At 51.2% G+C, this 27,636-nt stretch overlaps 6 protein-coding genes across 8 annotated transcripts; 3 read left to right on the forward strand and 3 right to left on the reverse strand.

Moving 5' to 3' along the window:
- Positions 1–1,415: 1,415 nt before the first annotated feature.
- AAFC00_004298 (uncharacterized protein) lies at positions 1,416–3,713 on the reverse strand (the record flags this gene model as incomplete). 2 transcript variants are annotated; one of them, XM_069343917.1, is made up of 4 exons in its annotated part: positions 1,416–3,192; positions 3,249–3,360; positions 3,485–3,641; positions 3,702–3,713. In XM_069343917.1, the coding sequence occupies 4 exons, from the start codon at positions 3,711–3,713 to the stop codon at positions 1,416–1,418; spliced, it is 2,058 nt and encodes a 685-aa protein (XP_069202472.1). The 2 variants fall into 2 exon arrangements, with proteins under 2 accessions (XP_069202472.1, XP_069202471.1); XM_069343916.1 differs by lacking the exon at positions 3,702–3,713 and having other exon boundaries at positions 3,485–3,647.
- A 689-nt stretch (positions 3,714–4,402) lies between these two features.
- On the reverse strand, positions 4,403–5,940 carry AAFC00_004299 (uncharacterized protein; the record flags this gene model as incomplete). The annotated part of the gene is made up of 2 exons (XM_069343918.1): positions 4,403–5,471; positions 5,528–5,940. The coding sequence occupies 2 exons, from the start codon at positions 5,938–5,940 to the stop codon at positions 4,403–4,405; spliced, it is 1,482 nt and encodes a 493-aa protein (XP_069202473.1).
- A 5,073-nt stretch (positions 5,941–11,013) lies between these two features.
- On the forward strand, positions 11,014–14,341 carry AAFC00_004300 (uncharacterized protein; the record flags this gene model as incomplete). Its single annotated transcript, XM_069343919.1, has 4 exons — positions 11,014–11,081; positions 11,134–11,606; positions 11,656–14,111; positions 14,171–14,341. The coding sequence occupies 4 exons, from the start codon at positions 11,014–11,016 to the stop codon at positions 14,339–14,341; spliced, it is 3,168 nt and encodes a 1,055-aa protein (XP_069202474.1).
- Positions 14,342–15,678: 1,337 nt separating this feature from the next.
- Positions 15,679–18,571, forward strand: AAFC00_004301 (uncharacterized protein; the record flags this gene model as incomplete). Its single annotated transcript, XM_069343920.1, has 2 exons — positions 15,679–16,445; positions 16,504–18,571. The coding sequence occupies 2 exons, from the start codon at positions 15,679–15,681 to the stop codon at positions 18,569–18,571; spliced, it is 2,835 nt and encodes a 944-aa protein (XP_069202475.1).
- A 775-nt stretch (positions 18,572–19,346) lies between these two features.
- Positions 19,347–21,442, forward strand: AAFC00_004302 (uncharacterized protein; the record flags this gene model as incomplete). Of its 2 annotated transcripts, XM_069343924.1 has the most annotated exons (3): positions 19,347–19,544; positions 19,654–20,474; positions 20,524–21,442. In XM_069343924.1, the coding sequence occupies 3 exons, from the start codon at positions 19,347–19,349 to the stop codon at positions 21,440–21,442; spliced, it is 1,938 nt and encodes a 645-aa protein (XP_069202476.1). The 2 variants fall into 2 exon arrangements, with proteins under 2 accessions (XP_069202476.1, XP_069202477.1); XM_069343925.1 differs by lacking the exon at positions 19,347–19,544 and having other exon boundaries at positions 20,065–20,474.
- A 333-nt stretch (positions 21,443–21,775) lies between these two features.
- AAFC00_004303 (uncharacterized protein) lies at positions 21,776–23,109 on the reverse strand (the record flags this gene model as incomplete). Its single annotated transcript, XM_069343926.1, has 4 exons — positions 21,776–22,264; positions 22,328–22,459; positions 22,524–22,834; positions 22,896–23,109. 4 exons carry the CDS (start codon positions 23,107–23,109, stop codon positions 21,776–21,778), a joined length of 1,146 nt encoding a protein of 381 aa, XP_069202478.1.
- Positions 23,110–27,636: the final 4,527 nt, after the last annotated feature.

Here is a 27,636-nt window from a genome sequence, read left to right on the forward strand (position 1 = left end):
CAAGTAATGTTCATACAGGCATTGCCAGAAAGTTGTCCGAACGAGCAGCAGCAGCAGGCAATATACAAACAGCGACTAGACTAGTGTACAACACATGTACTTTGATCTGGGGACTTCTCCAAGAATGGAAAAGATATACAATACAGGACGTGAGAGATGGAACAGAACGAGAAGCCAGCCGCGACACGTAAAGTGCTAGCCACAGTATGAAGAATATCCAGTAGAGTATAGTAAAGCTCCCTCTCTCTCTCTTTCTCTCTGTCTTTCTAGGTACCGTGCAGTGCAGTACAGTACAGTACAGTACAGTACAGTAGTTCTCTGCGCAAGCTGAAAGATTAGGTACCGTATGTACAGTACCCTAATGTCCGGTGAGGTAAGGTAGCTTGCTGTACATAAAAGGACAAGTACAACTATCTCCAATTTCAGCCCTTCCGTCATCTTCTTTTCTATGCCTCCCCTGGCAACTTTTCTTAGAACCAACACGAGGTTGAACACCAGTTCTATCTGCCTTGATGATTTGAAATCCTTCAATAAACAAACCAGCAGTGCCATCATCTCATGTTCATCGAGGTATGGTTAGGTAGGTGCCTAATCCCAACTGCTCTCCTCGGAGTAACACACAGCTAAACTCTAAAAACGCCTCTCCTCCAAACCTCCGGCGAGCGGTAAACTCGACTCCGCATTCGCCAGAACTCAGAATCCATGCTGTAGAGCCCGCTTTTCTTGTTTTGCTGTCGTCTCTTGGTTTAACCTTGGCTTTTACCCTTCAGAATCACCGTTGTGCGTGAAACAAAAAGTGCACAGGCTCATCAATCACTTCTTTTCTTCGGTTTTGTGGTATAGTGCTACTTTAGTGTGTGAATTGTTACAGGGAATCGTACCCACTGCCACCTTTCAGTCTCCTGCTTGGACTTTTCTTTCCTCCCTTCCTCCTCTAATCAACTACTACAACACTGCTGGTCTGACCAGAAGTCCGACCCAGTCAGCCCGGATGGGTATTGGGAAAAGATGAGGAATAGAAAGAAAAAACCCCCCCCCCCCTCTAAGGTGAGATCAATGAACAATCATAGCCAGGTAGGTAGTGTAGAACCACCTTGAAGTCCTGCTCTCTTTTGTCACCTTCTTCTCCCAAAGGCGTCTGCTGGAGCATGCCGTGCCGTCAACTCATCTATGCATGTCCTGTATATCGTATCTCCAAATCCCCTACAATGCTGTTACCGCTTCGAGCGACCCGAGGTCGTGGTGACATTTCGAGGCATCGCTGCTAGCAAGTGCCGACAGGATTGTGATGCGAATGTGACAGGAAAATGCCTGCATTGCAGAAGCGCGTAAAAGACACCGCAGGTCGCTGCTTGCGGCTAGCAGCATCAGCGTCCACGTACAGACGATACCACAACGACAGGCAGTGACATCTTCTAAGCGTCGCCACCAGCGGGTGCAGGAGTGCTGCCAGGTTGAGGGGTTCCGCTTCCACGAGCACCGCGGCCTCTACCCCGTCCGCTCTCGCCTCTTCCACGGTATCCTCCACGACCGCGGCCGCGTCCAGAGTCAGAGTCGGACGCGCGCTCGCCGCCTGATCGGTATCCGCCCTCTCGTGCACCGGCCTGAGCTCCTCCGCGCGAGGATCCCCAGGTGCCGGCACCACCGTGGTGGCCACCTCTTGCGCCTGCACTTCTCTGTACCCTAAACTCACTAATCCTAAGGTTGGAGTATTTCGAATCCTTGTGGGGGCTGCGTTGGAGCACCTCTTGCATAATCTCCGGGCTGTCAAAGTGCGCGATCCAGAAGCCCTTGCTCGTCTTCTCCAGCTTGTTGATCTTCTTGCCATCCTCTTCGGTGAAGATCTGGCGGACTTCCGACTCTTCGTTCTTGTCGCCCGCGATCGGAGGAATGAAGATGGCCTGCGATGGCTTGGGCGCTTCTTGAGGGATCGGGGCGGACTTGGGGTCGGCGGCAGCGGTGCCGTTGGGCTTCTCGTCAGCCTTTGCGCCGTTCGCTGCAGGGAGTTGTGGGGTGACAGCACGCTGAGGTGCAGGTGACTTGGTCTGCTGCGGGACGGGGACGATGGGCTTGGCGGGCTGTTGGGGTGGTTGAGCGCGCGGCTGGGCCTGAGCCGGGGAGGCAGCAGGCACAGGGGCGGGAGTGGCAGCGTTGCTGTTGGTGGCGGTGGTGGGGCCGGCGGTCGACGAAGGAGCAGCGGCCTGCTGACCGGGACGCTGGGGGGTCTTGGTTCCTCTGTGGGAGAAGTTGAAACCTTGAGCACGCATCTCTGTTCCTATCCGGCCTTGATCAATATCGAGCACCAGCCATCCAAAGGCAGCGTCTGCCAAGTTGAAGTTCCACATGTTCTTGAAAGCGCTCTCGTCCACCTGGCCGCTCGCGGGACCGCCGAAGCCGCCGCCGAAGGGATTGCCACCGTTGGCCACGCTGGGCATCTTGGTGACGATTTCGATTGCGAGCTGCAGCAGGCGCTGTTGTGACTCGTTGTCTGCCACCGCCGGCTCGACCTCGGATTTGACGGTTTCCCAGACGTCGTTGAAGGAAGCCTTGGAGGCAGCGAGCTTGCCGCGATAGTGATCGAGGGTGGGGTTGACAGAGAATTCGTTGTAGGAGCTGCCGTAGCGGAAATGCAGACCGGCGGAGATGGAGAAATCGGCCTTGAGAGCAACGGAGAGCTGGTTCAGCAGGCCTTCTCTGGCGGGAGAAGCGTGAGTGACGAAAACGCGGGTTTCGGTGGGGTCATAGACACGGTTGGCGGTATCCACGAGCTCTCCGATCTGCAGAAGAGTCGTCCACATGGTGCCTTGACCGCCGGCAATGGTCGTCCTGCCCTCGCCATTGTCAAACAGCTTGTGCATGACCACCGCTCCGCCGAGACCCAGGAGTCGCAGCTTCACTCCGCCGACGTCGAGTAGTCGCGAGTGAGCCTCGTCGATGATGTGCAGGTTGGGAACATTGTAGTCGCCGGAGCGGAGCTTCTCCAACACCGAGACATCCTCACACGCTCCCCAGACAGTGTAGACGGGGACTTCGAGCTTGAATTGGCCGGAGAGAAACTGGGGCAGTTCGGAGAGCGGGAGGCGATCACGGTGGAAGCGTTCCTTGATGGACGTCTGGGGCGGTGCGCGGGCGATGTCGGCCTTGGTGGTTTCGGTGAGAAGAGGAGAGTACTGCGCCACGTGTTTGAGAGTCCTGTGGATCAGGTCAGTGAATCGCCCGAGGTCATCATGTCATACAAGGCGGCGTACTTTTCGGCGATGCGATTGAGCGAGGTGTCGTCGTAGAAGCCAAAGTCACCGGTGTGGATGATATGATCTGCTTTTGCTTGACGCGCGAGGTCGTTGAGGGATCGGAGGTTGCCTGGTCACAGACGAATGATGGTGGTCAGTTCTTGCGTCTTGCTGGAGTTCTGCTAGAAGCACTGCAAGTGTCACGTTGACGGTGGTGGCGGCGGTGGTTCAGTAATAGATAGTCTGTTGCTCACCTCTGACATCTGCGATACACAACACTCTCGCGCCATTTGATTGAATCACGCGACCCTGGTTGGGTAGAAGTGGCGTGGCTCCTGGTGCAGGAACGCCAGATGGTGCACCGTTTGGCATGTATGCTTGGCTGTAGGCACGAGGTTGGGAAGGAGGTTGCTGCATTCTTGGGTCAGTCGCTGTCTCTTGTGTGGGTTTATCTGCGTCAAGACAACTGACAGTGGCAGCCATGTGGATGATATTTCCCAAGAGAGGTGGGTGGCGAGGGATGTTGTGGTTGACAGTGGAAGTTACGATTTACGGGGTATCAGTTCGGTTCGGTCTCAGAGAGTGAAAGAGCTCCAGACGGGGAAAGCGAGGCAAAGAATTATCGGCCTGTTTCTTTGCTGTAATTAAAGAGAAAGAGATTCGTGAAGAGAGAGAGGACGAAGATGCCTCAGTGACGGATAGCTGAGCTGGAGAGGGAGTTGTCGATGATCTGAACTTGAATCCTGTCACGATACGGGAGAGTGAGTATACAGTAATGTGAGTTGCACAGAGTTGCACGCTGTGCTGTCTGTCTGCTGTCTGCTGTCTGCTGTCTACTGTCGCTCTTTCCCTCTGAGCTTCTGCTGTCCCTTTCTCCTGCCCTGCTTGCCCTGCTTGCCCTGCTTGCCCTGCTTGCCCTGCGGCTCCTGCCTCTGCACACAGGTCTGAGCTTACCCGCCTCTCCCGAGTCGCCGACATTTTACCGAGCTGCATCTACTCGTACTGTGTCGTACAGCTACCAGCAACCTACCTTATCTACGTCGAATAGTGGAGATCACATATGAGATGTAGCAAACAATATATCAAATGTAGTACATGACCCTTTCTTCATTTTCTCGCTCGATACAGAAATTGCGAACAATTGTACAAGTAAAAACACCTTCCGAGATCGCTCAATATTGCATCGCATCTTCAAACAATTGTCTCAGTTGGCCCCTCTCCTCGTCTTGGTTCTGCATCTCCAGGTTTGGCGCCAGCATCAGCACTCTCGCTTGAGGGATGGTGCCTTCAACTAATCCATCGATGTCCTTGTTTTGGAAACCAAGTGCCTTGAGGCCTCTGGGCTGGTCGCCCAACTTGACGAGAAACTCGGCAATTGCCTCGCTCAACACTTCGCCCGCGCTCTCAAGCTTGACGTTGCTTATATCTACGCCGAATGCTTCTGCCGCCGCCAAATGCCTCTCGGGATTGCTGGCTGCGGTGAACTTGAACACAGCCGGCGCCGAAACTGCGACACTGACACCGTGAGGGATGATATCATGATCAACGGCATAACCTTGGTGCTTGTAGCCAGGGTTCTGCCCACTGATGGGATAGCTCATACCGTGACAGAGATGTACACCTGCATTTCCGAATCCCACGCCTGCGAGCGTCGCCGCGAGCAACATCTGGCTCTGAGCCTCTGCATCATCAGGGTCTTTGACCGCACGAGGCAAATACTTGACAGTACTGCGTAGTGCTTGCAAGGAGAAGATGTCTGAGATGGGATTTGCACCTTGGTATGCTGGTCTATTGATCGGGTTCTGCGGTCGAGGTACGCGCTCGTAGTAAGGTATTGCCGTCCAGGATTCCAGCGAGTGACAGAGGACGTCAAGACCGCTAGAAGCATGTACTGCACTCGGCATTGTTCGGGTATTGATGGGGTCTACAATACCAAGTGTGGGCTTCAGGTTTCTGTGCGCAATACCAGTCTTTGCCTTCTTGTCAACGAGATCGAAGATGGCGGTGCCTGTTGTCTCAGAGCCGGTGCCTGCAGTGGTGGGAACTGCAATCAGAGGCTTGAGCTTGCCCTGGATCGGTAGACCTCTGCCTAGTGGTGCATTCACAAAGTCGAGGAAATCGGCTTCGGGGAACGAGTTGTACAAGTTCATCAACTTCGCCGTGTCCATGACGCTACCTCCACCTACTGCCAGGAATGCATCGGCATTGTAGGGCTTCGAGAAGGCGATCGCCTCCTTGATGCTGTATAGTCATAAGTGATCTGCGATATCCGCCCATCCTGAGGTACAGCCACTTACGAGTAGTCCTTCGGTTCGACCCGGACCTTGCTGTACACCTCGTATGCGATGCCCTCCCTCTCCAATCCCTCTCTGACCTGCTTCATAGCATCCAGCTTCTCTACCGTGCTATCTGTTACCACCATGACCTTCTTCGCTCCCATGTTCTTGAAATCCATGCCCACTTCTTTTGTGCATCCTGGGCCGAATCGGATGCTCGATGCTGCCATTTCGAATGCATATTCTTTTTGCTGGCTGTAGTCTATCGGGGTCGCCAGTGCACGCTTTGACTGCGATACCGCGAGCGGTGACAAATGGTTGTGGTGGTGTCCCGGATTACTGTGACACGGGCAAGTAGGAGAATGCGAGCCGATTGTTCGGAGCAGATTCAATGCACGCGTTGCCCGCGTGGGAGCTATCCTGATTGCCGCCATTGTTGATTTTCTAACCAGCTTGTAGCTTATTTCTAGCCTACTGACTGCAGAAACACAAATGTTCCTGTAAGACAAGAGGATGCAGGTGCAAGAGACTCAAAAGTGCATATTATTGCCGGACCCGGTTGCTTATGGGGAAGCGTGCGGGGATATGCAGGTGAGGTCGTCATTATCATTGCCCGCTTCGCCGAGGTACAAAGAGGTAGAGTAGATACACGAGCTTCTACACTCTGACGACCTCTCTGACCTTATCGTTACCCATAATTGTAATATCTTCCTTAGTCAAGTTTCCTTTCTTCATAGCCGACGTATAAGCAATCGCCTGCGTCCGACACAAGGTCCACGGTTTATTTGCCCCACTTACAACTCGCTCGAATCCATAACGTGCTGCTTCAAAAGCCGAGGTCTCGGCCTTTTGTTGGAGATGGAACAGACTGTACTCATATAACCGTGACACAAGGTATCATACCTGTAGTGATCGAGCGAGTAGCCACATCATCGAATAAAATCGTCGTCCAGTACGAGAGCAAGTCAGGCCTCAGTTATCCATAATTATAGCAGACCATCTCAACAATCTACATCTTGTGTAAATATATAGCTCCGCAAAAGCGCTGACTAATCATCAGTCAATGCTGCTGTAGCTCAGTGGTAGAGCGTGGGATTGCAGTTTCATCTATACGAAGCCAATTATCCTAAGGTCCGTTGTTCGACCCAGCGTAGCAGCTTGTTTTTTGTTTTGTATCTCCCGCTTTTCTCTTTTTGATGTTCTGCATGCTTGTATACGCTTACAATACAATACTCGTCAATCTTTGTAGGCCATGTCATGGGCATGTATCATCACTCCTCAGTTGTGAGTAGGAGATGCAGCTCGAGTGCAGTTTTCGGGACTGTGAGAAGATTACCTTACTACAGCATGGTACGCATCCGACGGTTCATCTGCGACAGAAATGATTGATGATGACATCTTGACCTATGTCGATGATATTAAGAATGTCGTTCTACTGAGCATTGAAGCTGTGTCAGTTGTCGCGGACAGGGTTACCCTGCATAAATCATATTGGTCGCATACCTGCTTGCAGCAGAGTCAATAGAAAGCTATCCTCGACATGAAGTATCGTATCGACATCTATAGGTACTGTAGCATCGCATGATAAGATAAGTGTTGCGTGTTCGACAAATCACTTTCACAGCTTTTTGTCTCTGCACCAAAAACTCTCTGACAGGCAGGGTAGGTGAGTTGCCCTAGATCATGAGGAGTAAAAGGTAAGGTACGCGCATGAAAGTCTTGTGTTTAAAGGTGTAGCAGTTATTGAAACGTGGGCATCGTTAGTAGAACGATTTAGACGACTACGTGAGACACAAAAAATTACACGACTCGCATGCGACGAGGCTTGCCATAGATGAAGGCTATGCCACGCGCATTGTGTGAAGTCTGGCGATGTTCAAAGCTGTAGATGACATGAGCTCATACGACATGGAAATGTAGCATTGACATGTGGCCAGCCGTGGCTTTTCTTCCTGCCTATGGTGTCCAGGGCCTGATATTGGCCTTCGCTAACCGTCACGAGTGGCATAAAGGCTACCCAGTGACGAGAACATCCCCAGTGAATTGGGTTTCCCACAGTGGAACGGTGTGACCGATAACGCTCCTAACGCTCCTCAAGCGTTGGCAAACTCTTGAACAGTCTGGGTAGCGGCAGCAGAAGTCGCCTCGCTGTTCGCAAGGCTGGACTTGCAGTGGCTCTAGAGGTTGTACAAGGTTGAGATCTATGCTATCAATATTGATCCATACGGCACCAGGTCTGGAAATGGTAGGAGGACATGCTCTGCCCTGCTCAAGAACGGCAGGTGGCGGTAGAGGATGACACTATCACCTGTCAACCCTTTTTTTCCGGGTCGATTTCGTGAAGACTCGAGGTCTGAATGCTACTTTCTCGGAGCAACCTGCTCGCAGAATGTGGTCTGTGGCGGCACTATTGGTGTGAAGACTGGATGACCCACTTTGCCCAACGAGAGTGCTTGTGGATTCCAAGATCTGCCGTTTACCCCGTGTCTCGGAAGAGCTGCGTGGGGTCAGTAAACTGTGCTTGCTGCAGTAAATGACTCGAGACATATTCCCGAACATAGGCTCAACTTTCGAGTGTACACTTTGTGCAATTGATCAGCAAGTGAGGCTGCCGTGATATTGGCATTTCGTTGGCAACAATTATTATGTATTTAGATTGTCTCCGCTCTTCAATTCAGGAAGCCAAGAAAGTCGAAGAGCTCGGCGCTGGCGACAACAGCGCGGAGGGGCTCAGCACGGAGAGGGTGGTGAAGTCCGCTCGGTTGTTGCGGCAGCTGTCAAAGATAGAGGCTTGAAGAGGATGAACTTTGTTTTGAGCCTTCATGTTCATACTTTTGTTGCTGACCTCTCGCAAAAACATAGTGTAGCTAGCTTTGGCTGCAAATTTACGGGAGACCTATGAGGCCATCAGGACGCGCAGTGTCGTTGCTGGGCACCAAGCAAACAAGGCTACATAGTCAGAATACAGATACAGAGTATCTTTTTGCAAGGCGATATGTATGACAGACGCTCGTTGTCCTTTGGTGGACCGAATCATAATCAGTTGAAGTCAGATTGCAGTAGAATAGCACTAAGTACCTAAGTAGACATCGCAGGTCCTCGGGGAATAAATTCTCGTGAGCGGGTGGCTGCATTGAGACCACTATATAGCAAGGCAATTTATCCAAGAATTACCTTTCGCTCTTCGGGTACCTGGCTGTGCCTGGCATGTGAGAGTACATTCCCGCCCAACCCTTACAGCGCAACCTTAACATACACATTCGCTTCAAGGTAAAGCGTCGCATTCTCAGGCTAGCTTGATCTAAACTCGCATCACGTTACTAGATATGCATTCGCGCGACATGATGTGGACAGTAAGGCTCGACAAGACAAGCAATGTGTTATAGCCTATAGGACTAACGCCTGCGTTTATACGCTAACAAGCAGAGAAACCTTAGTGGAACTTAGATTCCTTCACAATTGATGCCAGGTACCATGTTGATTTCTATTTCGGTCCTTTCGAGAGCTAAGGCACGAGTTCGAAAAACCTTCTTGCTTGAGTAACAGAACAAATGCATCGAAAATCCGTATGTAGTTCATTCAGACCACGGAACCCTAGGTAAACAGCATTCGTAACACTACCCTGTTTGTAAGTAAGATGGCAGGACTGAATGACTGCGCCAGGCTTGTATCAGCTGTACCGAAGGAGAACTATCTGCATCTTGTAGACACGTAAGGTTGAGACATTATACATGACCACTTGGCCACGTTTATGTAGACTCTTTCTGCTTGCACGGGTGCTTGTGTATTTGGCACGACTATCTGAACTCGTGCCGTGCGTTGTACTAGTAGTGGGTGATGTAAAACTAGGCGTGGCTGTGTGAGAGCTCAGCGCAATTGGCAAATTTTGGTAGCAATGGCATAGTGGATTCGGATGGTCTGCTAGTGCTACCTATGGCAGCATAGCAGTAGGTAGGTTGAGCTGGGCAGGCATAAGGCTACACTACACCACCAACTGCTGGTCAGAAGCTTTTCCCATCTTATCTTGACTCAGGGCCAAGCAAATCCCAAGTCGCGATCGCCAACTTTACGGACAAAGCGCGCCTTTATTGCAATAGCACCGATTTCTCCACTTCTTTATTTCAGCCTTCCCGAGCGGAGAGCCGTTACACGTCCATCGAGCACGCTGTGTCGTAGGAAACGTTCACACTGATCATGGCACAGACGTGGAAGCAAATATGTTCAAATTGAAAAGAGATGAAGGTGAGAATGCATGGGAAGCGTGAGAGAAAGGGTACTTGCGTTCGGGTCTGGTTCAGGATGTCAGGTCTGCAGTACCTCTGGTACTTGCCATTGGAGCAAAATGTCCGATGCAGTCATCTACACGCATACCTTAGCCATGCTTTGGAAACCCGTCACGGGAGGCAACTCGCTACGATCCATTCCAATGGTACCGGAGATCCCTCCCTCAGCCGTAGTGTTTGAGGACCATGCGGATAGTGGGCCACTTGACGCCTCAAAGCGAAGGATGTACCAGATGCATGAGCAGCAATCCTCGATTATTCCACATTGGGAACTCTGGAAGCATTAGACGCATATTAGGATCCATATCCGTGCCACAATTAGTGACTCGGCATGGCAACACTAGGTTCAATTTCCCAAAAAGCTCGTCTGTCAATACGACCTGCTAGAGTGTTCTTGTGGTGCCGTGCAATATGGCTCCAACAACTATTATATAGATAGTCCTCGACATCCTCGACGGGAACTTGAAAGTCCATCTCGATTCCTTTCAACTCACTCCATAGGCTCCATTCGCTCAGCCACTCCATGTGTTCCTCTTTGCATACTTTGTTTTAGTGTACTGCTGCTGTATATTCTTCCTCGCACTCGGATCGAGATGAGAGTAGTTTTCTGGTCGATCGCACTATGTGCGGTAGGCGCCCTTGCAGCCCCGAATTCACAACAGATCAGACGTGCCTCGACCAGCCAGGAAGGTAGTTGTGGTGCCTCTAATGGCAATACTTGCCTGGGTTCTTTTCTCGGAGACTGCTGTTCATCAGATGGACAGTGTGGCAATACCAACATCTACTGCGGTCAGGGATGCCAGAGTGATTATGGTAACTGTACAGGTACGGTCAATGGACTCATGATCTCCAATGATGGTAGTTGCGGTAGTGGTGTCACCTGCCAAGGTTCTATATATGGTGATTGCTGCTCAGAGTATGGGTTCTGGTAAGTGTCTTGGTTCGCATCTTCATTGGCAAAGTACTGACGGGCGAAGCGGATCCACAAGCGACTACTGTGACACTACGTGTGATGACTCGTCCGGTCTTTGTGGGACAACTACCTCATCTGCTTCAACAACAATCCCGACTGCATACGGCAATTCAACAACGACTACACGCGCTTTGGCAGCTTCGACAACCAACCCTACCTGCCCAGTTTCGAATGGCACAATCTACATTGCCTCAAGCTTGAATCAGTATGAGGTCGAGTGTGGATTTGACCGTCCCGGAAATGACATCAAGATGGTCTCAGTATACTCCAATACTATCTCCGGCTGCGTCACTCAATGTGAAGCTACAAACGGCTGCGTGTACGTGCACCAAAAGGCTTCATGGAGACTATCGAGCTAATCTCAAGTCTAGCGATATCATCATGAGTGGCACCAGCTGCTACTTAAAGAACAAGGTTGGCAAACCGAAGAAAAGTGCCAACTTGAGAGGTGCTAGATTGTTCAAGCGTGGACCGTCCCCAAGCAACACCTTTACCACTGCAAGTTCGCCTACTACCTCTGCCTCATCAACATCAGCGACGGCCTCTTCTACGTCAGGCACTATCACGTTAACAGGAGCCAGTTCTACGTCGAGTGGAACTTCTGCTACGTCGCGTGAAGGTTCTGCTACATCAACAGGACCAGCACCAACTTCTATAAACCCGACATGTCCAGCTTCCAACACGACTGAGTTCGTCGCCTCGAGCGGAGCTATCTTCCTTATTGAATGCTACATGGACCGCGTTGGGAACGACATGGGTGCAGTACAGATTTACTCGAACAGAATTACAGACTGTATCAACAAGTGCGACTCTACTCAAGGGTGTATCGATATATCCATGTCCGGTGAGTCAATATGTGAGAGACTGCAGTGGAAGACGTCTAACAAGTTCAGGAACCTCATGTTACATGAAAAGTCAGGCTGGGAGTTACTGGTCCAGCAACAAACAGGTTCGAGGTGCTCGTATGATCTCTGCTGCACCTTCGCGCAGCAGCACTATGGGCAGCTCTTCCTTGGTGTTGAATAGCAGTAGCTCTTCTGTCGTCTCTGCTATGCCATCTGGTAGTGCCAACTTGACTAGCTCGAGCGCATCAGCGACGAGCAGCTCATCTAGCGCTGCTGGTAGTAGCAACATCACCAGTAGCACCGCTGGTAGCACCGTGGGCAGCATTATCAGCAGCACCACCAATAGCACTATCAACAGCAGTGTCAGTTCAACTTGGGCATCGGGTTATCCGCATCCAAGTGCGAACATTACTTCTCTACCCACAGGCACCGGAATCTCCTCTAGCACCTCACTGTCACTGAGTACTGGAGCCTCGAGTTATGTTCAGACCAGTGGTACCAGCTCTAGTGTACCATATGGCAATGACACTGAAACAGGAACTTCCAAGACGGTTAGCCCAACTGCGCCGATCGGAACGGGAAGCTCTTCTTCTCTACCTCACGGCACCGGAGCATCAAGCGGTTCATCTTCCAGCACCAGGAGTGTCCCTTATGGCAATGGCACTAGCATCGGTGTCTCTGCTGGCCCTACCGGCACCGGAGCTAGCTCATCCATCCCACTGGGTACTGGAATTACGTCTGTGCCAGGCCCAACTAACAGTACCACCTCGACATCGATCACAATCCCCTTGACCACAGCACCACTGACCACTGGTGCGTCATCTGGAGGTTCCATACCAACTTCCAATGACACTGGATCCTTTACCAACTCTACGACTATAACCAGCAGCACAACTGCTGCAACCTCAACCACTTCATACGCATTCCTTCCTGGCGGTATCTCCTCTGGCCACCCACTAGCGTCGAACACAACCGCATGCACCACCAAGCCAATCTCGACGGGAACTTGCAACCGATGCGAGGGACAGCCCGGGACCGATAGGTTCTGTGGTTACACTGCCTCCGACAATTCCTACGATGTCATGCCCAAGACTTGTAACACGGTCGAGTACAGTATCGATCTCACAGAATGTACTGTATCTCCCGATGGTCTCGCACGCAAGGCTTTATGCGTCAATGGACAGACACCTGGACCGCTCATTAAGGCTAGCTGGGGCGATACCGTTGTCGTCCATGTCACCAATTCCATGTCGAAAAATGGCACTTCAATCCATTGGCATGGCATGCGTCAGAACTACACCAATGAAATGGATGGCGTTGTCTCCATCACTCAATGTGCTCTAGCACCTGGCCAGAGTCAGACATATACATTCAAGGCTACCAACTACGGCTTTTCATGGTACCATTCTCATCTCACGCTCCAGGCATATGAGGGATTGTTCGGTCCAATGCGCATTCACGGCCCCGTCTCTCAGTCTGCCGACGCTGAGGCGGGTAACTTGATCATTCAAGACTGGTCGCATGTCCCTGTAGATGACATGTATATCGATGCTCAGATCAACGGAGTCCGCACAATGGATACTGGCCTGATCAATGGTATGAACGTATGGGGAGACGATGGTTCCTCTAATCAGACCGGGCAACGCTACACGGTGCCTACCAGTTTTGTGCCTGGACAGAGCTACCTGTTCAACATTGTCAACACGGCCATTCAATCCACCTACAGGTTCTACATCGACGGACATAAGATGACGGTCATCTCGGCAGACTTCGTCCCGATTGTGCCATACGAGACGGACGTTCTTAGCATCAACATCGGCCAGCGCTACCAAGTCATCGTCACAGCTGATCAGGCCGTCGGAGATTACTGGCTGCGCTTCGATAATCAAAACGCATGTGCTAGCACTGTCAAGTCTGACAACATCAAGGGCATAATCCATTACGCGGGCAGTGCAGGTGGCCTTCCCACTTCGACTGCGTACAACTACACTCGCAAATATGCAGGCGATCAGATCCTCGGAGAATGCAAGGACGAAGAGCTGTCCAATCTGATCCCATACTCACCCATCGATGTTGGCACTCAGACGACCGAGGTCGGACATAACGTTGTTGTTTCAAACTCGAACAGTCTGAATCTTTACAGGTGGTATCTAGATGGTACCACGTTTCAATCCAACTGGGCGGACGCAACACTTTATGGCATCTACAATAATGACACAATTCCTGACTATTCCGGTAACCTTGCCATCGAGTTGCCGAACCTGGGAGAATGGGTCTATGTCATCATCGAGTCTCCTGTACCGTTGGGTCACCCGATCCACTTGCACGGCCATGACTTCCACATTCTGGCAAGAGGATTCGGTACCTACAACAGTGGTGTGGAGCTGAACCTCAAGAATCCTCCTCGTCGTGATGTTGCGTTCATGCCTGGCGATGGTCCGACCGGACAGGGTGGCTTCCTCGTGCTGGCATTCCTGACTGACAATCCCGGAGCTTGGCTGATGGTGAGTAGCTCTTCTGCATGTTTTTATGGAGAGCGATAAAGCTAACGAAAATTGAATAGCACTGCCACATTGGCTGGCACGTGGCCATGGGATTTGCTCTGCAGTTCATCGAGGGTCAAGATCTCATCAAGGACACCGTGACCGACTCATGCATGCTCAACGACGTGTGCGATACCTGGCGCGACTGGGCCGACGAGTACAGCATCCACACTGACGACTCCGGTGTGTAGACGTGCGATCTTGTCGACACTCAGACTGTACATAGTGCTCTGGCACATGCATATGTGTTCTTTTACTTTCTTCGCTCCAACAGAGCACGCCTGTTAGGACTTTTGTTCATACCCGACCAGGATTTTTGTTTGTTCGATTTGGTTCAGTACGAGAGGGCAGCAATTCAACAGGGGAAAAGGTGTTGATGTGTAGATGTGGTTGCTAATGTATATGTTTTCGATGAATTTGTATCGTTTATGCTGGCTTCGTTTATGCTGGCCTCGATAGTCTCGATAGAGTGGGTCCTGACACGGGTATTCATTACCTTATGTTCGAATACAGGAACGTTTGCCATGCTGTATAAGGTCGATACCTAAGGGAGTTTGATATGTGCCGCGACGGGCGACTTGGTGTTTGTATAAAGTATATGACTCGTGCGGATCAAGTCGAAGACCCACCTGCAGCAGCGTCATCAGCCCCTATCTCATCAACAAAGGGCAAAGGGCGGTTGGCGGCGCGCTTAATATTAAATGTGCTACAGATTCGTGAGGCACCAGCACCGACCAGGGCTGACACGACTATACAAACGCGCTAGAGACTTCCGCAATGCACGGCATCATCCCTGAACATGGAAGAAGGCTGTACAAGTGCTGAAAAGGTGATTTACACTGAACAAGACACTATACATCGGATTTTATGTCGAGGCACAGAGGTGACAAGAATAGCGACAAGTCCCTGTTCATCTTGTCTATTTCGTCAGTCAAGACTCTCTGTCTAGTCCATCTCTAGTTCGTACTTCGAACTCTAGTCTATCCTGAGTCATCCCCAGTCAACTCCACCTCACCCGAGTCAACTCACATTCGTTGTTGTTATCGCCCGTTGTGCCTGGAGCGCGTCTTTTTACCCTATTAACTTCCGATTTAATTGATCCTCCCCTTCCCCTCTCTTTTGGTCCCTAGCAACTGCCACAAAAGAAAAAAAAATAAGCAGATAGCAACATCACTCCTTTCGCGCTTGTTTTCTTATTGCGTTTTGTTTCGTTTCCTCCACTCGGGCGTCTCATCTGTTATTCGACCGCGGCCTTCCGCCCGCCAACATACTGTATATCGCGAGCCTCACCGACTACTTCTCACATGTTACACCAGACCGGAGAGAGTATGTGGTAGCGACATATAATTCAGCACGACAAGGACACTATTTAGGATAAGGCAGCCATCGGGCGAGACTCTGGACGGAAGATTGCTGGCAATCTCATCGCTGCTTATTCAACCAATCATCAATTCACCTGCATCTTGATCTTCTACCAGAGCTGGACACTGTCACTATCTCTAGCAAGCCAGTCGTCGCTTCTACAACAATGGACAACCAGACTGTAGAGTTTCCTCTCCCTACGCCCTCGCTGTCTGGCCATGCAGCATCCGACTCTTTAGTCAGCGTACCTCTGTCCGACTCGGTCCGCTTCTCCGTCACCACCTCACAAGCCCGGGAGCCCGACTCACCGACCGCACATCAGGACGAGGAAGATGAAGAGTACATGGCGTCGCTGTTGGCGAGATTGGAGATGGAGAACAATGCCCTGGCAACAGATCCAAAGAATGCAGCTGTACGATCAGTGTCCATGTCTACACAGAGCCCTGCACGTGACACAGATACGAGCTCTATACACCCCAGTCTACATGTTCCCCCGGAAGCCCTTGGAATGAGTCTCGGCGACTTCTGGTCTTCTGTGGTCAGAGACTACCCTGAAGCCCTAGCCTCTATGCCGACTCTGACACCCATCATGATTCGAAAGGGCGTTCCAGACTTCCTTCGCCCAGTGGTATGGGGCAGTCTTGTCGGCGCGCGTGATCTGGATCTATGCTCCGAGTTCCAGCTATTGCTTGAGCGTCTTGAGGTCGAGCATTCGAGTATCGATGGAATCATTGACAAGGACCTCGGCCGGTGCTTTCCCACACACGAACTCTTCATGCACCCCTCGGGAGAAGGTCAGCGGATGCTTGGTCAGGTGCTCAAATGCTACAACCTGCACGATCCAGAGATTGGGTACTGCCAGGGCATGGGGTTTGTTGTCGGCATTCTTCTTATGAAGATGGAGGCCCAGGACGCCTTCTGCGTATTCGTCCGGTGAGTGGCAAATGGGCCCGTGCAATTCCTTTCTACCTGCGTGCTGATTTGCTTTCAGACTAATGGAGACCCACGGTCTACGCAACTGCTACTCCAAATCACTATCTGGACTACACCTACGGATCTATCAATTCCAGCAATTACTAGCTCCCTTGTCTCCTAATCTCCTAGCCCATTTCAAGAACCTCGGTGTCGAATTTGCCTATCTCTCACAATGGTTTATGACCATCTTCGCCACCACTTGCCCGCTGGATACATTGTTCCGCATTTACGATGTTGTACTAGCCGAAGGAGCAGACGAAACTATCATGCGTGTGGCGCTTGCTCTCATCCTCAAAAACGAAAACAAGCTATTGGACATGACTGAAATTGAAGATGTGCTCCAGCTGCTTTTAGGAAGAGGCATCTGGGACCCTTACGAAGGAGGAGCAGATCAGCTCGTCGAAGAAGTCACAAGTCTATTCGGTCAAGTTGTCACCAGGACTGTCTTGGACAAGCTTCACAAATCGTTCCTCAGGGAGTCCGAGGGTCCGGCAGCGGAGAAGACCGCCCGCGCTCTCGGATTCGGTAGTCTTCACGGGAGTGCATTCAGGCTCTTTGACAACTGGTGGGCACCGTCCAAGTCTACATCTCTATCGCCAGCCGGATTCCTCCGACGCACCACATCCAAGCAATCTCTGTCGACATTGAATTCTTTGTCGGGTGGAAGTGGCGCCGATAGCTTAGCGAGCACAGATAGCTATGCCAGCACAGCCCCGACCGAGGTCGAGCGCAACCCCGAAAGGGACAGCGCAACACCGACGAAGATGCATCGCTCTGTGCGTCAAGAAGACCGCAGCCTGCATGAGCAGGTCGAAGGTCTTTTGATGGCTCTGAGTGAAGTACAACGGGAAGCTGCACAGACAGCCGCTGATCTGCAGAAAGAACAAGAGAAACGCGACAAAGCCCAGAACATAGTCGTGGACCTCATGAAGCTCTTCCATCAGAAGAACACCGTTGATGCATACACTCATCAGCGCCGCATTACCTTGCCATCACGCATCACCGCCGAGCAGTCGAGTGCTGAACGAAAAGAGTTCCGGCGAAGGTCCAATTTTGTCAAGTCAGTAACGAAGAGTATAATGGCTGGTAGTGATCCTGCACTTGACAACAATCTTGGACTCCAAGCGTCACTACTGAAGCTGTGTGCATTGTTCGACGAGGAGCAATCCATGTCCCAGACCAGGATAGCTGCGTTCACCAAAGATGCGCCCATGTCTGATGAAGCTTCCACTGAGGCTCAAATTCTTCAACTCGAAGACGAGCTCGCTGCTCTCCGTCAGAAAATGCACAATGACCGAGCTCGGCGCGACTCGAAGCGAAGCGCGGATTCAAAGGGACTACGTAGCTCAACAGACCCCATCGACAACTCCTCAGAGCCAATTCGAACTCGCCGGGATCTTTACTCACGCCAAGGCTCAGTCAGAGATACATCACCTGTCACTTTACGAGCGCCAGGACCTCTATCTATATCAGTTCCTCGTATGCGGCCACACCATGCCAATTCCTTTCCCCAAAACTCATCTCCCGTCTCACGAAGTGCCTCACCTCGTCCTCGGATGATCAAGACTCAAGACGGTCGGGAGACACCAGCACCTCAGAAATTCACTAAGCGAACGTCGAGTCTGGTCTCGCGGAACATTCTGGCCACTCCCGATCAACAGACACCACCCGACGAAACCTTGCTCGTTGAGCTCGTGGCAGCCAAGACACGCGAAGCTACCGCCATCCAGGAGCGGGACGAAATGAAGGTCCAGCTTGACAAGATGCGGCGTATGCAGGAGGCTCGCGAGCATGAACTCCAGGGACAACTGGAGAGTGTGCAAGCTATAATGGCCGCACAAATGGAAGCGCACATGGTCGAGTTGGAGCGGCTGAAGTCCTTCTATGCCGCAGTAGGCGGTGCCATCAGTCCTGGAACTGCAGGCAGCCTAGGTCCGTCACCCGCGCCAACGCATGAACCAGTCGCGTCTGCTGCGGGTCAGAGCAAAGGATGGGGCTGGTTTGGTAAGGGAAGGACAGCCAGCACGCTCAGCACGATGAGTACTACCAGCAATGGAGGTGGTGCAGGCACCGCTACTTCTTAGCACTTTTTCTCGGGATTTCCCAATACAACTTTACCGTTCATTTCTTGTGGCAAGTACACAGGCGACACGAGTTGATATCTGTCAGTCATTTGGGAAATTTTCTATGTATAGAATGGCTTATATGAGCCCGGGGCGCGACGGACATATAGGAAGACGGGAAAGTCCGTAATGTATCCTATATTGCACCCTACGCTCTTTGCTCGTCTTCAAGCTATTGCGCATGACGCAATGAAGCGACTCATCGAGCATTTAGTCTACTATGTCTACAACAGCTATGGGGCAACTAATTTGGGTTGGGTGTTGGTTGAATCACGAGATGTACCATACATAATTGTCCCATGTAAACAAGCACTGAACTCTATTAATCAAGGATTATGTATTGTCCAAAGTACCGGCATGCTGCCAAGTAGAGCATATGCAGATGCGCCTGTGCACCTGAGCACTGCCAAGACAAGTGACAGTTGTACAAAGTAGCTCATCGTGCAGGTATGAGGGCCCCATCAGAATACAGGACATTTCAATGGGAAGCAGATTAACCAGATGAACCTTCGACCTCGGACAATGGTCCGGAGAATACCACGAGCTGTCGCACGCGAGAGAAGGGTGGCAAGTACTGTGCATGAACGGGTTCAGTAGTAGTAGTTTTGCCCATCAAGCTCAAACCCCCCTCCCCATAATACTTTACAAGCCCCGAGAGGCTTTGCGACGAACAGGCAGGAGCACGACGATCGATCCGCTCGGCCCGTCGCACCTCGTCTTGTCTCGCTCTCGAACAATGAACATACGGGAGCTGTGCGACGCGATTGCTCACTCCATCTCGCAAAGTCTCGCGCAAAGTTTCCAGTCTGGTCGAATTGGTCAGAGTGATAATGTGCTGAGGGTGTTTGGTGCTGTGGGAGCAGGAGGAGGAGGAGGTGGTGGTGGTGATGGTGATGTGGCGGGTACTTCTGCGGCTGCTGCTTCTGTCGACTTTGTATGTTCCCAACGCCCCTCTGCTGTCGCTCCGCCCCAATCACGTCTTGTTGATCAACGACTTTTGTAAATTCCACCTGTGCTCACATTTTATCTTTGCCTCTGATAAGGGTAGCTTCGATATCTCCGGTCTTGGGCGGGAACAAGAAGCTGATGCGCCCAGTGCTGAGGCTGCCTCTGATTCGCATGCCAGCGAAAGAGAGGAGTCGTCTATTTCGGCTACTGAAGAACAACAGCAGCAGGAGGCACAGCAGTATCAGCAGCAGCATAGTATAGTCTCAGCTTCAGCTTCGGCTCAATCAACGAGGCTGAGAACGAGACGAGTACTCACTCGATACGATGAATCTGACAGTTCAGAAAAAACCAAACGCAGGAAACTAACGGGAGGTCTGCGTCTCGTTCCAGGGAACGGTGCAAGTACACCTGAAGAATATGAAGAGCCTGAACCAGTCCTAGGCAGGCGCCTCCAGCCAAGCTCAAGGTTGCCGCAGAGAAAACTGCCTGGCAAAGACGAACCGGCAATGAAACCCTCCACACTGAGCAAACTCATCGTTGGCATCTGGGAGCAGATATTCAGTAGTATTAGCTTTGACATGAGTGCCGTTGCCGAAGAATGGCATGATCAAGGTCTAATCACTGAAGAGACAAGCAGCGCAGGCACTTCCCCAGCAGCTGCGAATATAGTACCACGCACGGCGAACCGGGCGTTCAGCCAGATGAATGTCTTGTGCCGCAAAATCAGCCAGGCAAGTCGTGTGAGTCGCGCGCTCGAGGTCATAGTGCAAGCCAGGTGGATAGAGCACTTTGACGACCGCACGCAGACCATTCTCAGGGGAAGCGGTAGCGTCACACTGACAAGAGCGAAAATGACTGCGTTGGCCGAAGCATGCCGAGACTTTGGTTGGACTGAAAAGGAGCTACGCAATAAAATGTAAGTAGATATCGATTTACCAAGAGCAAACAATGCTGACGCAGACAAGGGCTATCTGGCGCGGCTATCAACAAATCAAAGAAGAAGGCGGCTGGGTCTGTTTGGTGTTTGCCGGCATGGGCATCTACCGCTTCTGCAAATATCGTGTCGAGTTCACAGCCGAGGCCATGCAAACCATCAGACGGCTGAGATCGCGTTTCGAAGTCGCCGCAGACACATTGCATCCTCGCTGGCGGGAGATGCTGTCCATCGTCGACGCCGCCTCGCCGCGGCTCTACACCGGCCATCCCCACGACTGGGTTGTGTCTGACTACGAAGAACCCGTGCCCCTCGCACAAACCTATCTAGAATGGGATCCCAACTTCACATTCACGCACCTGGACACATCCGTCGTCGACGTGCACGCCTGGGGAGCATCAGACCCACGCCTGATAACATCACAAACCTACAAGAGCACCTACGTCTGCCACGTGTGCGCCGAGCACCAATCCGACGACGCAGCGGAGAACGCCTGTCGCTGTTTCCCGAACCTCTTCGGAAGCAGCAACATGACGCCCGCCCCGGTCCAAGTCTTCCGCACGCGCAACGGCAAGAACAACGGCCTCATAGCGTGCTGTCCCATCGAGCGCGGCACAGCCATCGGCGAGTTCCTTGGTCTCGTGACGAAAGGCCTCGAAGGCGTCGACGTCATGCAGGCCGCAGCCGAGCAGGGTCGCTATCAGATCTGGCAAGGCCGCGAAGGTAACCATACCAAATTCGCAAATCACTCGTGCAGACCCATGGCGCAGTTCGAGCGCTTCGTGTGGATGGGCACCGAGCGATGGATCCTCGTGTCAAAAGGCATAGAGGCTGGCACGGAGATTACAGTCGACTACTCGGATTCGTATTGGCATAATCTGGAGAAGGTGTGCTTGTGCAACGAGGCGTGCTGCAGATTCAAGGACAAGGGCAGGGTCAGGAGTATATGAATCTGCAAAGGGGCATTTGTCAGAAAAACTAAAATTGAGGCAAGGAAGAAACAGGTCTTTTTGATTCTCGGATTGTCTGTGTGTCTGTATATGAAGTCCAAACGATTGACGGTGGAAGAGACAATGAAGTCTTCTTCTCGCAAGTACAAGTAGATATATTTGATAATCGGCAGCATCAGAAAAGAACACTCGATGGTCGCGCGCGCGCCGACACTTCAACACGGTGTGAAAAGAATGATTGTCCATCTCCACCCTCTTCGTTCCCATCCGCCACAACTGCTTTCATGGTCGACCGACAGGCCATCACCACGTCTCGCTACCAGACAAAAACATCTAGCAGGCAGCGCCAGAGGGAATACCCTTGCACTTGCTCGACTTCTTACCACCAGTGACGGAAACGCCGCTCCAGGTCCAGCTACTGCAAGACGCGCAAAGGATATAAACCTCAGTGGCATCGCTCGCGACCGAACCAGTGACACCGCTAAGCGTAAGATCGGTGACGGGAACACCAGAGGTAGGGATACCAGTGGGCGAGCCGTTCTCGTAATCTTGCTCGATGACGACGCCGTAGTCGGTGATTCCGCTGAGAGTGATGTCCTTGTAGGTCACGTTCTTGACTGTGCCGGTCTCGCCGCTGACGGTCTTTATGCGTACGCCGTTCGCGCTGTTCTTGATGATGTTGTTGTAGATGTACACGTTCTCGACCGTGTTGTCGCTGCGGCCGCCGACGGAGCCGATGGAGAGGCCGTGGCCGCCTGAGCAGGTGCCGCCGGTGAAGGTAATGTAGGTGCCCGAGTTTACGGCGAGGCAGTCGTCTTGGTTCTGGTAAGGGGTTAGCGATTTGCGAGGGGGAACTGGGGCTGGCACGATCGGGGGGATGCTTACCTGGACGTTGGCGTTGTTGATGGTAATGTAGGTGCTGTCACCGACATCGAAGGCATCGGTGTTGTGAGCAAGAGCCTTGCCGCCGGACAGAGCATCACCGGCGGAGTTATCGATGGTGATCGAGTCAAGAGTCTACAAAGGATATCAGTTCCTTATGACAAGCAAGCATCTTCATTGATACAGAAGGGAGACTTACAAGGTGGTCAGAGCCATCAATAGAGAAGACCTGCACAGGCGAGTTGATGACCTTGATGCTGGAGATGGTGCTGTCGATCATGTCGTGCGCATAGAAGAACTTGGGCTTGGTCTTTCCTCCGTTGCCACCCTTGGTGTCCCAGTACTTTGAGCCTTGGCCATCCAGCACGGCGCCACTGGCTCCCTTGACGGTGAGGGAAGTTCCGCTGATGGACAGCAGAGGTCCATCCCACTCCTTGTAGCCAAAGGTGGTAGTGCCCTCGAAGATGACAGTGGTGCCCTTGTTGAGCTTGGTCAAGTCAAGAGTGGTTCCTGTAAGATATGTTAGGAGGTGATGCTCTTGATGGGCGTTACACGAGTCACTCGAGCTTACCAGATGGGACGGCAAGGGCGCTAAGAACGATGGTCGCGCAACTGGCCTTGGACTTGATGGCAGCAGCAGCACCACCAGAGCCAGAGAAAGTGCAAGTAGTAGCGCGGTCCTCGAGTTTAGCAGGAGCAGTAGGGACAGGGGCAGCGGCGGGGGCAGCGAAGACACCTGCTGCAGCACCAAGGATGCTGGCAAGCGCCAACTTTGTCATGATCATCTTGAAGTAGAAGTGGATAGAATGAGAGTTGGGCAGAGAAAGTGTGTGAGAATGAAAGTGCTAAACGAGGCCTGCTCGAGTGTTGATGGGTTGAGAAAACAGTATTCGAGATGGGAGCAGACTCGAGGATACTTATACAACTTCAGGATAGCACTTACGGTATATCACGAGCTTGACATCTATCTACTTTACCGTGCCATCCGCCGAGCAGCGGCTTGTTGGACAAAGAACTTGCGCTTGAGGCGGTCTCATGTGCATTGCTGCCGGCACGGAGATGAGTCCAGGTGCTGCGAATACGTATGCTCGAATGCTTCAAGCGGGTTGTAGGCAGAGAAGGTTTGTAGAGAAAACCAACTCCCCCGCAAATTAAATAGGCCAAGCTTCGCTAAGCGTTGTCAAGCCTCGGTCTGTTCTTTTAGTCGACGCTATATTGGAAACATGCTAAGTGTTACATCAATTGCATGGGGCGCATACCGTGAGCCTTCTAGACTTGAACATTAATGAACAGAGGGGCCAGCGCCATTGTTCTAGATGTGTCTGTTTCACTGTCAATCACTCGTGTATCGAGCACATCAGTATCTCTTCACTATGCGCTACTTTGTTGTCCAAACCAGCTGCCTATTCCAGCGCCATTGGCGCCGCTCGCATTCTATTCTATAATCAAGTCGCATTTGGCTGTGTGTCTATTCCTATACAGCGGGTTTATTCGCATCTTTGCAAAGTGTCAACCTACTCCACGCTATCCTAATGACGTTCGTACTATCTTTTTCTTTTTGGTCAAGTGAAGCAATCTCATTGCTAGGACTATCATTGCGGACATGTAACCGTTCTCGTACGAGTATACCGGAACTGTTGGCTACGAGATTATTCTCGTACTCGCTTTCAGTAGACTAGCATGATCTGCACCGGTATCCGCAGGCACACGCAAGTCAGGAGCAATCAAGGAACATGGTATCGCGTGGACGGGCCGCAGTAGACGAGGGAGGTGTGGGACCTGGTCGGGATGATAGTGTCCTGATTGATGATTCGTCATGCTCACCGAGTCCAGCCATATCGATTATAGTTTTCGAAATTCGTAGTAACTGTAGCAAGCGCTTTTCATCTCTGCTGTATATACTTGATATCTAGCGTGCAGTAGGGAAGTAGTGTGTATACAGGTGTATGCAAAAAACTTCGAAGACCGCAGGTACCGCGGGTGACCTGCATAGCCAGCTTCACTAAAGCCCACCTTATAGTGGTACCTTGTGAGATACAAAATCGGAGGTACAGCGCATCCATAGACGTCAAATGATAGATAACTCGCTCAGCGCTAGTTGATTCCCTATAGTGCTCCCCTGACTAAGCTTGTTGTTAAAGCGGAAGTGCAGAATAAATGCCTTCTCCGCCCCTGATGTCTTTGAACGGCCCTAATTTGTGAACTCCATATTGCTGAGTACCGTATAGTGTCCACACCTCGCATAAGAATGATTGATGAAAAGACCACTTACTTTTGACTATTGGCTTGGCCTAGCCCAAGTACAAAACTTGATCGTGTCGCGTTTATGTATAGTGTTGTAAGTATAGTGCTGCGAGACGTCCGAGAGTGAATTACGTACATTGAGCGACCCCAACTTTGAATCTAGGTCATAAGATGGGGTTTTCACCTACTCTAGTAATCTATACCTCTTCTATCCATAGACGAGTCGGCGACATGCGGATGGACAATCCGACCTGTGTAAACGCGCTGTCGTGGACCAAACACACCACGCAATGAACGAAGTCATCAACTCTATGCTCTTACAAGAATCTGTTGCCCGTCCTTGATGTGTATCTGAGCATGGTTGATCTAGACGTACCTTCGATACTATCTGACCTGCAGCCAAATGTTCAATCACATTGCGCCACGGACAGATATACTCCTCGAAATGATCAGATGATTTGGACCTTCGTTAGACGATGCAGAATACACTTCACACTAAATTGTGGCGTTCGTGATACACAGGTTCATGCTGTCAAGTATTATTGCTCGCCATGCCACGTTGACGCGAACCTATCTTTAATGCCTGTTCAGAAGCCATTGGACACAAGTAGGCCTTGGGGTACAGTCCTGCAGGAGATTGTATGGGCACACCACGGCCGCTACAGCACAATCCTGATATAGGTGACGAAGACCTCACATGATTTGTGGATAATCTTGTCCTTCCTCAGAGTACGTATCTTGTGAAGCTGTCCTCCTGTTTCAAGTAGTATTTTGTCAATCTGTGTATATACATCCTGGTTTGAGAGATCCTACACTGTCAGTTACAGGGGAGGATTTCTCGTCGCCTTGTACGCAGGGGTCCATGTCTACAATTAGTAGAGTGGCTGTAATCATAGGCAGAAATTCAAGAACACCATGTCGGCTTCCTTGCATTCGCATCGACTGTTGGGCGGTTGCTGAGTTGAAATTTGCAGCCGAACGTGGACGCAGACTTCAATTGCATGTCCCAGATCCAGTTAAAGATGTACCAGACAGCTTCTCCGTCACCCGTTAAGTCAGCAGATTTGTCGACAGAACGGTAGATGATGCAAACAGCACAATTAGCGGCACAAACTGCAGCAGAAAGCCATGACTAGATAAGAGAGGAGCGCAAGCTTGATATAAGACACTGTCCAGTGGTACGGAATATCTCTTGATGGGCTGTTACAAGGCATGATGGGATGTCATAACATCACCACTCTACTGATTACTGAAACTGCCAGAATCTATTGCGTCATGTGAATGGCAGCTAGATCGAGATTCTGCGTCTTTTCAGTCGACGGGTTGCAAGAAGCGATAGAAATTGTACCTTTTCGTATTGGTGCCTACATGTAGGAAGGACTCGCGAGGAGCGAGTGATACGCTTCGACTTGTCAATGTCAATGAAAGAAGTGACGGTTGGGAGGGGAAGACTCTTTCCCCCGTGACGCTAACACACTCTGGACCATTACCATTTTTGTGTCTTGTTTTGAGAAACATCTGGACTCAGTACATGTACCTGACGAGACGAACTTCGTGACAACACAGAAAAGATTGTTGCACCAATCTGATCGCTGAGTCTGCAAAGCATGGAATGTCGCATTGAAAAGTACTCTGATTCTAACAAACTCAACGAGACAGTAAATCGCGGCAGGCGCTGAAGACACGCCGTCGCAACATTCGGGACAGATAATCATGCGACCAGACGAGACCAACGTCGCTAGCACCTGAATGATATCTCAATCTCGGATTTTGACTTCGTCACCCCGTCACGGATATTCTCCGACAGTACTATGGTACAACAACGGCACGGGGCGCGCCGGATAAAACCACCGTCTATGCAGGTCATGAAACAACCACACCTTTGCAACAAATTGCGTCTCGAGCCCCTGACGGAGTCGTGAGTGGGGCGCAAGAGCGATTTACGGAAAGACCACGCGACCGAGGAGCTTTAGCGGTGGCCGGACCTTACTAGCTTGCGACTCCGGCCATGAATGAGACTTAGTGGAGACTATATCCACTTGGAAGCTGCATTTACTTATCACTGGACTTTCTGGTACAATTAGGCGGCGATACGATGACGGAAATGGATCAGAGATAATGTCTCACTCTATTGTGGTGACAGCCGACTCCTGAGCGACGAGTGAATCTACGATGGCTTTTAGCGCGGCAAGCTCTATCAGCATTTCGATAGGGTCAAATTGTGATATCGCACAAAACCGCGCCTCCCGTCATATCGTACTGAGTATCACAATGGGCAGATCGAAGGTGTACTGATATATGATGGGTATTGTGCGGTACGATATATGCTGGACCATCGGCAGGTCTTATCTGAGCCTGTACCTGTGTACCAGTATGTTGTCTGTTCAACCGCCATCTCTGGCAGTCGCTACCCGGTGCCTGGATCCTGGGCTCCGTACTATAGCGGGGGCGACTAATGGCTATGGCGAAGACCGCGTGTGAGCTCTTGTCACACCCCTCACGACAGCAAGGTCATGCTCCAGGTGCAAGTGGATCAAGATCTGCTGTTATGGCTACCCCAGCCTCCGTACCGAGGGCACAATACAAGTACATTATTGTATGACTGGCATAGCACAACCAGAACAATCGAAAGGATCTCGGGCGGACGTCATGTATATCATCAACTGTAGATCATTAGGTCTACCAATACAAAGGAATCCGTTTTAGTCATTAATCATCCACCGAGTAGTCATTAACTAATTATTGGAGATGATGTACCATTTGCCGAGCACTTATGAACTAGTTACTGAAGTACCGTCGACTTTCGATTAGAGTCTGGCCAACTGTTCATGGAAAATTCATCGACTAGTCAACAGAGAGTCATTAACTGTGCACTTGGAAATCATTGACTAAGAACGATGAAGCTACTTTGCAGTCTGATGTCTATTCTGCCAGTCGCCGTATTCCGGTCGTGTAGCAATATTGAAAGATAGAGCAGTCATGAGCCACAGATCATTATTTGTATCCGTGAAACACATACTGCTGGAGTCATTCGACGATCAACCCTCGGATCATTGCATATTTCGAAG

Source organism: Neodothiora populina, assembly GCF_041146345.1.
Source record: "Neodothiora populina strain CPC 39397 chromosome Unknown canker_contig_17, whole genome shotgun sequence".
Classification (NCBI taxonomy): Eukaryota; Fungi; Ascomycota; class Dothideomycetes; order Dothideales; family Dothioraceae; genus Neodothiora; species Neodothiora populina.